The sequence below is a fragment of the Alligator sinensis genome, unplaced genomic scaffold, assembly GCF_000455745.1.
Source record: "Alligator sinensis unplaced genomic scaffold, ASM45574v1 scaffold628_2, whole genome shotgun sequence".
Taxonomy (NCBI): Eukaryota; Metazoa; Chordata; order Crocodylia; family Alligatoridae; genus Alligator; species Alligator sinensis.
Window position 1 is genome coordinate 1,485,071 of NW_005841833.1, and position 17,176 is coordinate 1,502,246.

The 17,176-nt window shown below is 43.2% G+C and overlaps 1 protein-coding gene across 1 annotated transcript in view; it reads right to left on the reverse strand.

Moving 5' to 3' along the window:
* The window catches only part of DNAH10 (dynein axonemal heavy chain 10), a gene marked incomplete at its 5' end in the record, with an annotated part of 81,641 nt that overhangs the window by 38,609 nt on the left and 25,856 nt on the right, over positions 1 to 17,176 (reverse strand). The window contains 17 exons of the mRNA XM_014518122.2: positions 680 to 802; positions 882 to 1,017; positions 2,660 to 2,818; positions 2,997 to 3,115; positions 3,288 to 3,479; positions 5,190 to 5,336; positions 5,435 to 5,623; positions 6,010 to 6,162; positions 6,574 to 6,708; positions 10,645 to 10,828; positions 10,914 to 11,183; positions 11,745 to 11,968; positions 13,061 to 13,294; positions 14,043 to 14,165; positions 14,284 to 14,517; positions 15,261 to 15,417; positions 16,823 to 17,034. Of these exons, the coding sequence (XP_014373608.2) occupies positions 680 to 802; positions 882 to 1,017; positions 2,660 to 2,818; positions 2,997 to 3,115; positions 3,288 to 3,479; positions 5,190 to 5,336; positions 5,435 to 5,623; positions 6,010 to 6,162; positions 6,574 to 6,708; positions 10,645 to 10,828; positions 10,914 to 11,183; positions 11,745 to 11,968; positions 13,061 to 13,294; positions 14,043 to 14,165; positions 14,284 to 14,517; positions 15,261 to 15,417; positions 16,823 to 17,034 (2,991 nt within the window). The remainder of the gene's footprint in view (positions 1 to 679; positions 803 to 881; positions 1,018 to 2,659; positions 2,819 to 2,996; positions 3,116 to 3,287; positions 3,480 to 5,189; positions 5,337 to 5,434; positions 5,624 to 6,009; positions 6,163 to 6,573; positions 6,709 to 10,644; positions 10,829 to 10,913; positions 11,184 to 11,744; positions 11,969 to 13,060; positions 13,295 to 14,042; positions 14,166 to 14,283; positions 14,518 to 15,260; positions 15,418 to 16,822; positions 17,035 to 17,176) is intronic.

A 17,176-nucleotide genomic window follows, 5' to 3' on the forward strand; every position in this document is an offset into this window, starting at 1 on the left:
ATTCTAAAAGTATGTCACTCTATATCGGAGGTTCTCAAACTGAGGTCCGCAAACTACCACTGGTCCGGGAGCTCCACGCAGGTGGTCCGCGGAAACATTGCAGAACAATCAAAAATATCTGTACTTGTAAGGTAAGACTACTGATATTAAAATATGAGTTGTGTACTTTGATTTGTAAAACAAAAAAACGTTTATTAAGTGGTCCTCCAATACCCTCAGCAATTTTCAAGTGGTCCGTGAAAAAAAAAGTTGAGAACTACTGCTCTATATTATTTTTTTAGAATCTATTTTGCCTTGGTATAATATAAAAAGAACCTTTCTGAACGTATATACACCATTTTGCATATGGAGACATATGCGTATGTATAGGTCCTGGCTTCGCTATTTTTAATAGGAACCATTCTGCTCGTGTCAGGTTTTGCCTTTGACTCTGGAAATTAGGTACCAACCACTAATCTGTTTTTCTTTACCTGCTTTCACAGACAAAGAATTAAAAGTCAACAAGCCCATTCTTCATATCTAAAAAAATTTAGTAACAGTGACCTGAAAAATAAACTCTAAAGCAATTCAGCCAATCACGGTTTCATTATAAACATATTTACACGTGCCTACAGTTCTGTATTTAATTCAAATAGTGCCTTCTAAAATCACTTTTGTAACAAAAATAGCCATTTCCTACCTTGTTACCTCTTTGTTTAATCCATTTCTCCCAGAAGGGCTTATACTTCAGGTTTTTAGGATCCACAAAAACCATCCCACAACGAGACACAGTGGCAGGAGAGGCATACTGTAAGTCTCCAACCTAAAAAATTAAGTTACATCATAGCCATAAACAGCTCGTTTCTGAGATCTGCAGACCCTTTATTTGCTAGTAATGTTACCTCAAACAACAGAGCACAGTGAGCCTGAAGCCTGATGCGCTCCCCATTTGCCAATGTTAACAGCTTATTATCATCCATCACAGAATTCATGTTTTCCACCCAGAGTGCATCCACATCTCCATCAAATAAAATATACCTGTTAACACAAAACAAGTCGTTGGACAGCAATTGATCTTTCTTGTTTTCTGCTGTGTTTGGAAATGAAGACACAGTATACCAGTTTATTTATTTTTTAAGCACCATCATCATCAAAAATCCTAGCACAATATGAGGATAAGGATATTACTTAACTCTAATGGAAGAGTTTCAAGGAATCTCTTGTGCTTTTGAGTCACCTGCATGATACTTGCACAGGCCATTTGACTAGGTAACCTCCTGAGATCCCTTCCAACCCTAATTTTCTATGATTCTATGACTGTATGATTCTATCACCCATTAACAGACTCCCAAGCCTCCACAGGCTCTATGCATTCCAAATTTGCATTTAAGGATGCAAGAGACAACAATTTCTTAGGGTGGTATCTTTTACTGGACCAACTGCATAGTTGGGATAGAGCTAGACAAGCTTCTGAATGCAAGGCATTCTTTTTCAGTTCACTTCCTGGACCATCACACCTACAATATCACTCTAACACTACCCTTTTGCGGATGCAGAGGCTGTAGGATGCTCCTGCCAGTGTAAGAAAGGAAGACACTTTCCTTGGGCCTGATCTGAAGTCCATTGACCTTAAGAGTATAGGGAAATCTGCATCATGCTTGGAAAAAAAAGCAACTGTGAATGTTTGCACCAACAGTGATAAGGCATGACTGAATGTTATAAAAGTTATGGATGGAGGAGGGCAGGGATGAAGAGCCTGTGGGAGGTCCATCGAATTGCCCGAGGCCGACCTGCCGCTGGCAGGCAGAAACGATCAACCACCTTTTCTGGGAATGCCCATATGCCAGGGAGGTGTGGAAGAAAGTCTGTACGCTCTCCTCCTGGTGCTGACGGGTTTCAGAAACCTAAGCAGGGAAGCAGCTCTCTATGGGCACCTGACCAGTCAACCAAGGACCCCGACAGCTTGCTTTGACCAGTTCATATCCTGCTTCAGGTATGCACTGTGGAAAACCAGGAACCTGCTCATAAACAGACACTCAGACCCCACAGTCAAGGACTGTATTAAAATGGGACTAAGTGAAATGTACTGGTACTAGAGGAAGACAGAAAAGGAAGATGGGACAGAAATGGCAAGACCTCATCTGGTGGAGAGGAGCCTGGCATAGACCTTTTCAGTAGACCCTCTAAGGAGCACAGTGGGTGGAGGTACGGGTATATAGGTGTGCGGGCGCGCGGTTGCGCGGTGCGAACTGTGTAAGTTTTTTTTGCTGCCCTGGCTGCCTCAGGCAAATCATTTAGCTTCTCAGCTTTAGTTTCCCCACCTGTGAAATTCAGACTTGTGCAGATTAGATACTTTTTTCAAATGCTTTCAGTGGGAAAAGCATTTGCAGTTAGCAGCCTTCCTCATGCACATAACACAGGGTCCTCAAATGTAATAGTGAGGTGCAGCTGGAGAAGAGGTGCCTTAGTGGGAGGTGGGGAGGGTGTTTTGAATCTAAAAAGGCTGAGAACCACTGCTCTAAGGGCAGGGTTACTGTTTGGCTCTTGACTTTAGGGGATGAGCCCTTCCTTTTCTTTAGGATTGCACAAATCAGTTGCATTAAATATAAAAGGAATCAACTTCATAATATTCAGAATAACTAAAACTTGCTGATCTAATTTCCAGCCCCAAAACAGTTACCTTCGCTCTTTCTTATCTGTTGGTTTGTTGATCTCTCTGAAGATGTTTGAGAGAACACCGTCTGTCCAGTCTCGTGTGGTAGGGTCAAGAATACCATACAGCTCGATCACACTCATGGCTTTTGGGTTCAGTGTATAAAGCTTTGTCACTAATCCTAACCTAAACAGAGATGCATTAGAAACAGTAGTGTTACCAAGATTCCTAACATCCCAGGTTAAGCCTTTACACACTAAGCAGAAATGATGGCTGGATCGAGTTATAAGGAAGATCACAGCATAACCGCACAGGACTGCTATTTCATATCCTGATTCTCTTGCACAGCTAACTCTGTACTCACTTGGTTTGGGCCTGGCACAAAGTGTTAATGACAACAGATTTTCCGCCTCCAGTTGGTCCAACCACCATTGTAGTGTGACGAGTTAACATTGTCTCATACATTTGAACTACCTTATCCACCTGAAAAACATACATTTACATTAACTTAGATACCGGTGCATGCATCTCATATGGGCCAGACCCTCAGCTATAACTGGTGGATCTCCACTGACTTTAAGGAAGCCACTCCGATTTCCACCAGCCAAGAGTCTAGCTCTTTATTTACAACAATAATTTTCAACATTTCTCCTACCTGGACTGGTAAAACAATATAACCACCTTCTTCCAGCACTTGCTCTACAGCATCATTGAAGTTAGGGTAACGGACTCGAGGACAATCCAGGCCAGGAAACAGGTCAGAGATCAGGCCAAGGAAAAGGGGTACATCTTCAAACACAAACTTTGGAAGATTCATATCTCGCAGTGCTCTCATCAGTACCAAATCCTAGACCAAACACAGAAAGGTAGAGCTTCTGTAGAGAGCCAACCAATTGTCTAATGCAGTGGTTCTCAAACTTTTTCTTTTCGTGGACCACTTGAAAATTGCTGAGAGTCTCAGCAGACCACTTACTAAACTTTTTTTGTTCTACAAATCAAAGCACAAAACTCATACTTTAATATTAGTAGTATTACCTTACAAGTACAGATATTCTCGATTGTTCCACAACCTTTCTGCAGACTACCTGAATGGAGCTCGTGGACCAGTGGTGGTCTGCAGACCAGTTTGAGAACCTCTGCTCTAAGGCATAAAAAGCTTCAAAAACAGTTTGAGAGCTATCATCCAATTATTTTACCAGTTTTAGTTATCTAGGGGTGCAGGTAGCAAACTTTTATCTCTTGACATCAACTATTATAGGACACAAAAGCCACTTCACTGGAATTAAGCTGATCAGTTTCAACTGGGATATTAAATTCCCTTTGTTTTTCTTATATTAAGTGACTTGCCCAAATGTGAGGGGCTGAAGTGTCCTAAATTACTGATTGCTTTTTGAATTAACAAAGTCTCAATCTTAAAGTAACTGCCTGCTTTACTGAAAATATTCAGCCTGCAAACAGTCCTTGAGGGCACTTTATTAAAACCTGAATTCTTGCCAGCACAATGTACAACTAGAGATGGATTCTGTGTGGAGCAATTTTTCTGTCTGAGCAGAAATTTGAAGAACTTCCCAGAATGTTATAGGAATTGCAGCCCTAAAAGTAAGCAAACCTTGAGATATAAAATTCACACTGTGTACACTGAAAACTGGAGGGTATGCCTCGCACATGCAAATATGCCATTCAGGGATACAATAGGTTTGTGCACGTTATGGGAGCACAGCTGATGTGCCGCACTCAAATTTTTGGCCCCCGTGTTCATTTAGCCTCTGCATTCTAATATAATAAAAGCCTTAGCCTGTCTGTCTGTCCGTAATGCTTTATTTGCACTCTGATTTGTTGTCTCAGCAGCCAATCACAATGCTGACTGAAACAACCAATCAGAGTGCTCCAAGAGTGTTCCAGACAAAAGGCAGTGATGGCGGTGCGCTGCCATGATGGCGGGGATGGAGGCGACAGAGCGGGGGGCTGGCCTTGTCCCCCCACCCCAGCCCTGCTCCCTGGAGGTGGCAGCGATGGAACAGACAGAGGCGGGGGCAAAGCCAGCAGCACTGGCCTTGCATCCCCCCAGCCCTGTTCCCTGGAGACGGTGGCAGCACAGGGTGCTGGCCAAGGGGGACAAAAGGGATGTCAGGGCGAGCTTCCCCCACCCCCCTGCTCCTGGAAGGCAGCGGCAGTGCCCCCCACCATCATTCTTGATGGGCAATTGGCTAGTCCTTGACATAAATGCTAAGACTTTCAAAAGCATAGGAACTGTACACACAAAACTATGAGCTAAACATCTGAGTGTCTACAGCTATCCCTGCTCTTATCTACATTTTGCTGGTAATGTGATCTGCACATATTGATAGCCCCTTTCTTTAAGCCCTGCGTAGAGAGGTAGCATGCAAAGGTGATGAATCTGTTAATAATGAAGCTGAGAGATGTATGTCACTGAAAGGGCAGTGCTTCCATTGCTGAGGTATGACAGTTGTTGCAGTTGCAGACCAAGCATTTCCAATATAACCACATACAGGTTATCAACAGTCTGTCCTGGCATGATGAAACAGAGCGTGTCTACCTCACTGAGGTCAGGTGACCCTCTCTTCAGCTCTCCTGCCATCACTAGTACTGACTTCAGGGCTCGTAGTCCAAAATCATAATGATGCTGTTTAGAAAGTTGTTCTTTTGCTAATTTGTACAACACTGTCATCTTTTTGGCCAGGCTCTGTTTGAGGGAGAAGGTAGAAAACCATAAGCGCATTGCAACCCACACCGAATGCCTACCCACTCATTTTTTTATACTTAAGAGCGTTCTTCCCTTACCTTTGCCAAAAGGAACCCTTCAGAAAAGAGCATGATTTCGCAGATTTGCTGAAGATCCGGTACAATCACAACCACAGGTCTGAATAAAGCTTTTACAGACTCGGGCAGCTCAGTACGGCCAGCATAACCAGGATTCATGGTAATAAAAATGCCCATGCGTCCATCCAGGGAAATTTCCTGCCCTTCAAACTAAAACATAAGCAAATGCCAAAATTATGCTGACTTGTAATGAAAAGAACCAAAGCCATTTACAACAGAAATACCACTTTGTGCTTCTTTATTATACCTTCTATCTGGGGATCTTGAAGCTTTACCAGCAGCAATAAATTAAGCCTCACAACATCCATGTTAGTTAGGTAGATGCTGTTGCCCCATTTTATAGTTGGGAAAACTGAGCCAGAGAAGGTAAAGCCCATGGCTCAGCAACTCTGAAATTCAGACCAAGTATACCCAAGTGCCACAAAATGACTTGCAGGAGCAGAAGCCCTCAGGTCTCATGGTATTTGCACATTCACTGACACACCAGGACCAAAACCAGCCTCCATTCTCAGTAATCTCATTTTTTTTATATTTACCTGAAATGTTTTTAGCTGATTCACTAGAGCATTTCGAATTGTCTGAATCTGAGAGGAGATGACTGAAAGCACAGAAGCATCTATGCGATTAAATTCATCAAAGCATCCCCACGCACCACACTGGGCAAGACCAGAGAAAATTTTACCAACTGCCTAAAAAACCAAAAAACAACTCAGTGTTAGCACACTTCGGCATACATTACATCAATACAGGACTTTACAAAGCCTGTGAAAACATATCCAGGAAAGTCATTGTAACCTGCCTGCCCACTACTAGTCCTATTAATAGGCTTATTAATCCAATACTGACATGCTTGGAAGTTCATCAACTAGCCACTGAATCTGAAGATTGCAATACAAATCCAAAATTTTAAACTCGAACCACTTTAGGAATTTATAAAAGCCAAAGCATCGTTTACTATATTTCATTTTCAATTGGCAAGGTATTTATATGTAGCCAGATGCTTCCAAAAGGTGAGAGCAAACCCATCAGCCTTGCCATTGCATGTAACGGTACTGTGGCCAGAATGATGTTACTGAAGAATATAGCATTATAACTCTTACTTTGAAATCCATGCCTTCTCCACAGTTTGTTACAACACACAGCAAACCAAGAGCTTTGGCCAGATCTTTGGTGGTCTCTGTTTTCCCTGTACCTGCTGGTCCTGCAGGTGCTCCTCCCAAAAACATGGACAATGCCTTTTGGAAAAGAGCCAAAAAAGCAAGGCTGAGTAGGGATGAAGGTAACACACCACAGTTCATCTCCACCAAACATTTTAAAGACAAGTTTGCACAATAAAAAGGGTTACGTATGCTCATACAATCCACAAGATAGAATCATAGAAAATTAAGGTTGAAAGGGGCCTCAGAAGGTCACTTAGTCCAACCCCCTGCTCAGAGCAGGACCAGCCCCAACTAGATCATCCCAGCCAAGGCTTTGTCTAGCCGGGTCTTAAAAACCTCCAAATATGGAGAGTATACAACCTCTCTGGGTAACCTGTTCAGTGTTTTACTACCCTTCTAGTGAGAAAAGTCTTCCTAATATCTAACCTAAACCTCCCTTGCTGCAATTTGAGACCATTGCTCCTTGTTCTGTCATCTGCCACCACAAAAAACAGTCCAGCTCCATCCTCTTTTGAACCCTGCTTCAATTAGTTGAAGGCTGCTATTAAATCCCCTCTGTCTTCTCTTCTCCAGACTAAGCAAGCCTAGTTCCCTCAGCCTCTCCTCATACGTCATATCCCCTAGTCCCCTCACCATTTTTGCTGCCCTCCACTGGACTCTCTCCAATTTATCCACATTCTTTCTGTAGTGGGGGGCCCAAAACTGGACACTACTCCAGATGTGGCCTCCCCAGTGCTGAATAGAGGAAAATAATCACTTCCCTCGCCCTGCTGGCAACACTCCTACCAATGCAGCCTAGTATGCCACTAGCTTTCTTGGCAACAAGGGCACACTGCTGGCTCATATTCAGCTTGTTGTCCACTGTAACCCCCAGGTCCTTTTCTGCAGAGCCGCTGCCCAGCCAGTCAGCCCCCAGCCTGTACCGGTGCATGGGATTCTTCCACCCTAAGTGCAGGACTTTGAACTTGTCCTTCTTGAACCTCATGAGATTTCTTTTGGCCCAATCCTCCAATTCGTCTAGGTCACTCTAAATCCTAGCCCTACCCTCCAGCATATCTACTACTCCCTGCAGCTTGGTGTCATCTGCAAACTTGTTGAGGGTGCTCTCTATGCCAGCTTCCAGGTCATGATGAAGACATTGAACAAAACTGGCCCCAGGACTGATCCCTGGGGCATCCTACTTGATACTGGCTGCCAACTAGACATTGATTACTACCCTCTAAGCCCGATGCTCCAGCCAGTTTGCTATCCGCCTTACAGTCCGTTCATCCAGCCTGTACTTCCTTAGCTTGCCTGAAAGAATGTTGTGGGAGACGGTATGAAAACACTTGCTAAAATCAAGATACACTACATCCACCGGTCTCCCCACATCCACAGAGCCAATAACCTCATCATATAAGGTAATCAGGTTGGCCAGGCATGACTTGCCCTTGGTGAATCCATGTTGACTGTTCCTAATCACCTTCTTCTCCAAGTACCTAGAAATGGATTCCTTGAGGATCTGCTCCATGATTTTTCCAGGGACTGAGGTGAGGCTGACTGATCTATAATTCCCTGGATCTTCCTTTTTCCCTTTCACTATGTTTGCCCTTTTCCAATCATCTGGGACCTCACCTGATCACCATGAGTTTTCAAAGATGATGGCCAGCAGCTCTGCAATCACATCAGCCAACTCCCTCAGCACTCCCGGGTGCATCCCATCTGGCCTCATGGATTTGTATATGTCCACCCTTCCTAAACAGTCCCTAACCTGTTCTTTCACCACTGTTGGCTGCTCACCTCCTCCCCAAACTGTGCTGCCTGATGCAGTAGTCTGGGAGCTGACCTTGCCTGTGAAGACTGAGGTGAAAAAGGCATTGAGCACTTCAGCCTCTTCTGCATCCTCTGTCATTCGGTTGCCTCTCCCAATAGTACAATATAGTATATGTACAAACAATAGTGTAACTGTTCTAACTTTGTCCAGGCATGGGTTAATTAAGCACAAGCTAGCAAATTACATGAGATTATAATGGACTTCACACTATTATCTAAACTGAATTACCTGAGGTCAAAGAAAATGGCAATACTCATTCTGAAACCACCAGAAATATATTTCAGTGAAATATCTCACCAAACAAGTTCCTTTCATAGATTTCATAGACATCAGGGCTGGAAGGGACCTCGGAAGATCATCGAGTCCAGCCCCCCGCCCAAAGGGCAGGAAGTCAGCTGGGGTCATAGGATCCCAGCAAGATAAGCATCCAATTTTCTCTTGAAGGTGTTCAACGTAGGCGCTTGAACCACCTCCGGTGGCAGGCTGTTCCAGACCTTGGGGGCTCGGACAGCAAAGAAATTCTTCCTTATGTCCAGCCTGAAACGGTCTTGAAGTAGTTTGTGACCATTCGACCTCGTCATCCCTTGGGGCGCTCTGGTGAACAAACGTTCCCCCAGATGCTGGTGGTCACCCCTGATAAACTTGTAGGTGGCCATCAGATCACCCCTGAGCCTGCGCTTTTCCAGGCTAAAGAGCCTAGAAATGGATTCCTTGAGGATCTGCTCCATGATTTTTCCAGGGACTGAGGTGAGGCTGACTGATCTATAATTCCCTGGATCTTCCTTTTTCCCTTTCACTATGTTTGCCCTTTTCCAATCATCTGGGACCTCACCTGATCACCATGAGTTTTCAAAGATGATGGCCAGCAGCTCTGCAATCACATCAGCCAACTCCCTCAGCACTCCCGGGTGCATCCCATCTGGCCTCATGGATTTGTATATGTCCACCCTTCCTAAACAGTCCCTAACCTGTTCTTTCACCACTGTTGGCTGCTCACCTCCTCCCCAAACTGTGCTGCCTGATGCAGTAGTCTGGGAGCTGACCTTGCCTGTGAAGACTGAGGTGAAAAAGGCATTGAGCACTTCAGCCTCTTCTGCATCCTCTGTCATTCGGTTGCCTCTCCCAATAGTACAATATAGTATATGTACAAACAATAGTGTAACTGTTCTAACTTTGTCCAGGCATGGGTTAATTAAGCACAAGCTAGCAAATTACATGAGATTATAATGGACTTCACACTATTATCTAAACTGAATTACCTGAGGTCAAAGAAAATGGCAATACTCATTCTGAAACCACCAGAAATATATTTCAGTGAAATATCTCACCAAACAAGTTCCTTTCATAGATTTCATAGACATCAGGGCTGGAAGGGACCTCGGAAGATCATCGAGTCCAGCCCCCCGCCCAAAGGGCAGGAAGTCAGCTGGGGTCATAGGATCCCAGCAAGATAAGCATCCAGTTTCATCTTGAAGGTGTTCAATGAAGGCGCTTGAACCACCTCCGGTGGCAGGCTGTTCCAGACCTTGGGGGCTCGGACAGTAAAGAAGTTCTTATGTCCAGCCTGAAACGATCTTGAAGTAGTTTGTGACCATTCGACCTCGTCATCCCTTGGGGCGCTCTGGTGAACAAACGTTCCCCCAGATGCTGGTGGTCACCCCTGATAAACTTGTAGGTGGCCATCAGATCACCCCTGAGCCTGCGCTTTTTCAGGCTAAAGAGCCCCAGGGCTCTCAGCCTGTCATCATAGGGTCTGCTTCCCTGACCTCTGATCATGCGTGTGGCTCTTCTCTGGACTCTCTCAAGCTTCTCCACATCCTTTTTGAATTGCGGAGCCCAAAACTGGACACAGTACTCCAGCTGCGGCCTCACTAAGGCCGAGTACAGGGGGAGAATGACGTCCCGGGATTTGCTTGAGAAGCATCTATGGATGCAAGCCAGCGTTTTGGTAGCTTTACTAGCCGCCGCATCGCATTGCAGGCTCATGTTCATCTTGTGGTCAATGATGACCCCCAAGTCTCTTTCTTCCATAGTGCTAGCCAACACAGCACTGCCGAGCCTATAAGGATGCTGCGGGTTTTTTTTCCCAAGGTGGAGAACCTTGCATTTATCGGCGTTGAACACCATCAGATTCTCGTCCGCCCACTTGCTGAGCCTGTCCAGGTCAGCCTGGATAACCTGCCTGTCTTAACGTATACCTGTGTGAGGGTTAGGTAGATACGGTCTGTAAGGGGAGTGATGACCAGTCGTCCATTCAAGCCCATGTATTCATAACCATAGGAAAAAGTGCCAGTGCATTGACGCACATTCAGCTCATCTGGCTCCCGATCCCAGTAAAAACGCAGTTGGCTTTCCCATTCAAATTCTCGAGCTTCTAGAATGCTGTAAAAACAGAGTTCTTCAGATACAATGAAATGCTATGAGAATAGTGAATCCCTAGTGTGTTCTCAGTGCGGCAGTGGATTACCTGTCTCTCACAAATGTATCAACTATATCTCTGGCATGGACATCAATAATGAGAACGGTGTTATACTTTTTACGGTCATTTTTGCTCAATGGCTTTGTAATTCGTGTAACCAGGGCATCAATCTGCTGATGCATTTTTCTGGCATAAAGTTTCATGGCCTGTTTTTCTCCCTTCTTCACTTTGCGGAAGACATCTTCTACCTCCCAAGTCCACCAGATCTGATTAGCAGCAAGAACCATCATGCCCTCGTACAGCAGCATCCAGTCAACTCTGTGGAGAAGAACCAAACACATGCAGTCTTTCCATAATAAGCAAAAATATTCCACTTACCCCAGTGAGTCAAGAGTCAAAAGACACAAAGCTAGTCTATGAATATATCTTATCTTGAAAGTTCATAAAATGATTCTTTACACTGAAAAAGCAACTGCTAGTGTCTTAACAGTTGTCTCACAGTTAGTATATGGAATTCAAATACATATAATTCCATTTACGCAATCAATATTCTAAGTTAATTTTTCAGATACTCACTTGGAATACATAGAGACAGACTTCACTCTTCAAATGTAGAATTTAAGCAGCATTAATAGAAACTATAAAGGCGGCATGTGTATTGCTTATGCATTGGGCTAGAAGCTAAATGCATAGGAAATGGGTAGCAATACATTTTTGCTGGGCACTTAAAATACTGTGTGCATGCACACACACCACGCACATGTAGACAGAACAGGAGTAGCCAATAACATAGGGAGTTTCTACAACTATTTTCCTATTATATAGATTTCAAAAAGTCAACTGCACTACAGGAGTTATGCTATGGTTCATTGACTTCACCTGCTTCTATCTTCACAGTATCGGAAAATGGCTTCTTTGGTTAAAAGTCTGTTTGTTCTTCTCATTTCAGCCAGAACGGCTGTCATCCAGTTCTCAACTCTGCCTTCTGCTGCTACGGCTCGCCGGAACTCCATCACTTCTCCTTCAGCTGAAATCATTGCTGTTGCTATTTTTTCATTACTGTCACCCTCCCGAAACCTCAGGGACGCAATGTTATCATACATCTGAAACATGAAGCAGAGGAATACAGGTGTCATTTGCACTAGAGTACTAAGAAATAAGGCTCCTATCTAACTCCTATCAGCGTTCACACGAAAACTTCCCTGGACTCTAAAAAGAACTAAATCAGGCTCTAAGGGCATGTCCAGATGAGTATGGACATTTGGTTCCCTGGGGACAAGTAGTGGTGGCACACCTTGCGCTGCCGCTATTTGTCCCTGAGGAATACCTGTACCACGCACGCTTTAGTGTGTGGCAAGTTACCCCAAGTGGGGCACAGGAGGCTGGGGCCAGCACTGGGCTGGCCCCAGCAGCCTTACCTAGAGTCCTAGGAGCCTCCTGGGGCTCCAGCAGCAACGATTATGGTGCACAGAACCTGGCCAGCAGCCGGGTGGCCCGGTTCCACTTCTGAGCAGTGTGCACTGCCCATGGATGTGCTACTCTCCTTTTTTTTATCCGCAGGTTTTTTTAACCCCAAGGGTCAAAAAAACTCGCAGAAAAGAGAAGCAGAGCAGCGCACACATGGGCAGCACTCCCTTGCAGCGCAGAGAACATCTAAACGTGTGGTATGTGGCACCACAGCATGTTTGCGGTGCCACATACCTCACGGCCCCGCTTGTCTGGACACGGCATAAGTGACCAAATATGATAATAATAATGCAATAAGAATAATATTATTTGTTATATTTTTGTATGCGTGTGTACACACACACACACACACATATACATATATATATAAATAAATGTGGAAGTCTGCTAATGTTTTGGCAGTGACTTGCAGAGAAGTCCATTAATCAGGAAAAAATGGCCAAATTACGAATTTTGCATTAAATGTGAATCTACCAAAGGCATAAGGGAAAGTTATTCCATAAAGGTTCACAGTTGGGTGTTTGGAACCTCTCTCTAAAGCAACTGATACGGGCCATCAGATCCAATCTAGAAATTTCTATATTTCCTTAGTTACTAGTACAGTACTCCCTGTATAAGAGCAACTTTAGCAGACTTCTAACAATCTGTATAGTACATAGCCTCCCATCTAAAAATCACAATGCACTCAAAGCATTCTCAGACTAATGACTGTAAACAGCGTGCTATACCTTTATCATGTGCTCCTGAACACAGAGTGGGTCACTGCTACCAAGGATGCTAAGTAATTCATCATCAGATATGAAGAAAAACCTTGGGAAAGCATTTCGCTTTGAATCCAAATAATCATTCAAGCTTTTCTGACATTTCTCTAGACCATCACTTATATTTCGGAGATCTGCAAGTCGATTTGGAGCTTCACAGCATTTTTTAATCACTGGATCTTTCACAGTGTCACTCATTATCTGTAGATGGAGAAAAGAAGCATGTTAAAAACTACTGAGAAGCAACACTATAGATTAAACTAAATTAGGTTTTTCTTGTGACAAAAAATGTCATAACTAGTATTGGTTATAATCAACTAACAAGACTCTGTAATATTAGTTAATGTTTCTGCAAGCTATGCCCATCAGTGGTGCACCCAGATTAGTAAAAGTACAGTTTTGCTGGTATAACAAGAAACATCAAGGGATTTTGTCAGCCCAGCTAGGAGTCAAAGATCACATCCTGTCATACCTCCAGATGATACACCTAGCTTGGCAGATGCCTGTGGTGTAAGCAAAGCCACAGAATAGTGAAGTAACTTCCCTAAAACCAAAGAACAGAAGCAGACTTGAAGCTCAGGAGCTTCTGGCCCCACAATCAACCAACTGCTACACGCTACTTCTCTAGGCAACCATGTTATTCTGAACCTCAAAGGATCCTCCAGCCAGCTGCATTTGGCACTGATTGGCACTAATGACCATGCAAACTCTAAATGAGTCATGGTGTCTGACATGGTTTAGAAGGAGCTGGTTGTTAAAGATAAAGCACAACTTGCTGTCACAACACAGCTGGAAACACCACCAGACAGAAAAGTCACCTTCAAAAGAAAACTGGAGCAATGATGCTATCTATAAATGAAAGCCTTCAGGTTACTACAGAACTAAAAGCAAAATACATCAAACAACTCTTTCAATCACGTGGCCATTACAAAACAAGTCTGATACTTGCCCTTTTAAATATCCTGTCTATGTTGTCAAACTTTTTAGCTTCCTCTGGAAGTTGTGATCTTATATCCCCACCAATAAAGATGCTCTCAAGGTACATCCATTTCCTCTGAACCACCATCCAGACCTAGAAAGTATCAAATATTACCAGCCAAGGAAAAAAGAATTATGGAAATCATTAATTATGGAAACCTAATCATTAAGGAAAAAAAAACTGAAACATTAACCTTCTCTTCCTTCCCTACCTCAATAACTTCACCAATCAATGAGAGTGTTTTTTCCCAGTGGTGAACTGTTGACAGAAAAGGACCCACAAAGCGACTCCCTGAAATACTCTGAAGATTGACAGTGTTGTCATCAAGAATCTGAATAATGTCATCAACGGAGCCCAAAATAAAGCCTCGCTCCTGAGTGCCTTTGAAGTACCTTTGTACAGTGAATTTCATGTTCTCCCAGGTGTCTACTATATCCTTAACACCCTGCATGGAAACAGAAAAAAGGAGGACATTTTAGTCCTGGAGAACTAAAGAACAGTGGTGCTACCTGAAAAATGAATAATTACTTTAGCAAAGGTTCAGCTCTACCACTCAAGTACAGGCCCACCCTTGAAAAAGGATCACATAAAATGGCAACTTCAAACCCACCAGATCTATTCTTAATGACCACATGCAAGTTTTATCTGCTAATCTCAACGGCAAAAATACATTTGTACCCTTATCAGAGCTATAACAGCCAAGTGTGAGCTGGATTTGGTTTTATCTTTTGCATTATCAACAGAGCTATTGACTAAGTCACACCACAGTAGTCCCACTAAAGATAACAGGGTCATAAAGTGTCATTACTAAAGTCCTCGACTGAGGTACAGAACCTTTATTACTGACAATTTTGTGAAAAGTGGGAAGCACCCAGTTTGACTATCAAATCTGAGGCTGACTGTGCTGGACTGGCAATTGTGAAGGAAAATGTGTGCACCTGCCTCTGGGCCAAGTGAGCTCATAGAGAAACAATAAATACAGAACCGCACACTGCCATTTTTACAAGCACTTTTCAAAGAAGCAAGGCAGTGGATAAAGCAAATGATTAAAACCTTTTAGGCAACATTTCACTAACCCTCTTAATGCCATTTAAAACTAACAATGAAAGATCAATAACCAAAAAATAAATAAACCCACCTCTGTCATCAAAAATAGCTTTATTACTTTATTCATATTTTTTAAATTACCTTCTCAATGCTCAACTCCTTAACAGCAGTTCCAACTATTTCACTGATAACATCTGAGTATTTGGAAAGTTCCATAGCAAACATATTCTCCAGAGTAAAAGTTTCTGTTGTCATTTCAAAGCTAGTGCCAGTTCTCTCCATAAGTTCTTTCCAATGCCTGAAAGAGTTACAGTAGATCATCAAACCATTATAAACAAGACCGTGTATTATAGATAGGGACCAACTCAAAATGCAGAAAGCATTCCTTGCAAAAGAAGACAAAGTGCAGCATATGCATGTGATGCAGTCTCCCAAAGACTCCATCTTTCTATCCCAGCCAACTCCAACAACTCATTGTTTTCTTCCCATGCCCCATGGGTGGTATTGTCAGCTCTACATGAGTGTGATGATGACAGAGCTGAACCAGAAGCTCTGAGCTGCTAAGCCACTGTAACAGAAAAAGATCAGTCAAGCGGGGGGAGATGAATACCCAAGGAGCTAGTCATACAAAGAAGAAGCATTGATTTAAGTAGGCCTCAGCTACCTCTGCTAAAGATCAAATATAAGGAGTAAAACCACTGGTGAGCAAACAGCCCTACCAACTTTCCACCAGTGACAACATTTTACTGGCATTCAAAAGTAGCAGAACTACTAATGTTACATGCAAGCTCTGTTGCTATAACATCTAAGACTAGTAGTATGTGTTTGTATGAGTGTCCAAGACAGGCATACGGGTGGGACTGCTGACAAATGTGAGAGACAACACCATGCTCTTCTATGGCACTTTGCTACCGTGAATCTCCAAGCACTTTACAAAAAGAGATGAGTAAAACTATTTACACATGGGGACTAAAGCAAAGTCAGGGATATGATGACTTGCTCAATAGCAGAGCCAAAAAATGAATCCAGGTATCCTAAAAGTCCTAGTTAAATGCCCTGCCCTGTCCACTAGGAAACACTTGTTTGGAAACATTTATGGAAACAAACATGAATTTAGAGACTGGTTTCAGACCAGCTAAAATCTGACCCCATCAGCCTACAAATGTTTTGTTTGCCTTTTAAGCCCCTTGACCATATAAAATGTGAAAATGCCTGGAACCTGTAACAACATGACACTGTATGCATGGGGTGTGCCTACACATGCAGCAGACTGCGCAGTTGTTACTGTGCAGTCATTTAGTAATTAGGCAAGTATTAAATGGCTGCACAGTCTCAACACTGCGTGGCTATTTTTAGCAGCTACCACACAGTAGCATTGGTGTCATGGTTCATGCCCAGCAACGCTGTCACTGTAGCAACGAGCTACAGCAACATAGCTCATCACTACGGCGATGTGGTGTCTCATGTAGATACGCCCACTGTATTGTAATATCTAGAATAAGACTTGGTCTTTTACTATAAACACACAAAATATTTGCTTATGTTGCATGAAACTATGTAAGCTTATTAGATGGGCATCAGCTATTATGGTCCACAGCCCAAAACTGTTTGTATGGTTCCAACATGTGTCATGGAAAATTTTAACAAACAAGAATAAATAGCCTTGCTTGTACAGAAAATCCCTTACAGAAACAGAATCAAACCTTTCTCTTAAGGCTTCATTTTTCAGATCAAGCAGCAAAGGAATGGAGTCTCTGAATGCCTTCATTTTTGTCTCCAGGTGATAAGCCACAGGCATGCTGCGCACCTGCTTAGGCAGCTTGCGATGGGCTTTAAGAAATCCTTCAATTCCTTCCTGCAGAACTTGCACATTGAGGTTTACCCAGAGGGTCTGAGACCATTCCTCTTTAGCAACCTGGAGACAAAGATAGTTAGAAAAAAATCACAGTGTTTCCTTTTAGCTTATCACAAGAGATACTATTTGTTATTTCTAGGACAATAGTATTTGGAGGCCTTAGTCAGGACCAGGACACAGATGTGCACAGGACTCAACAAGC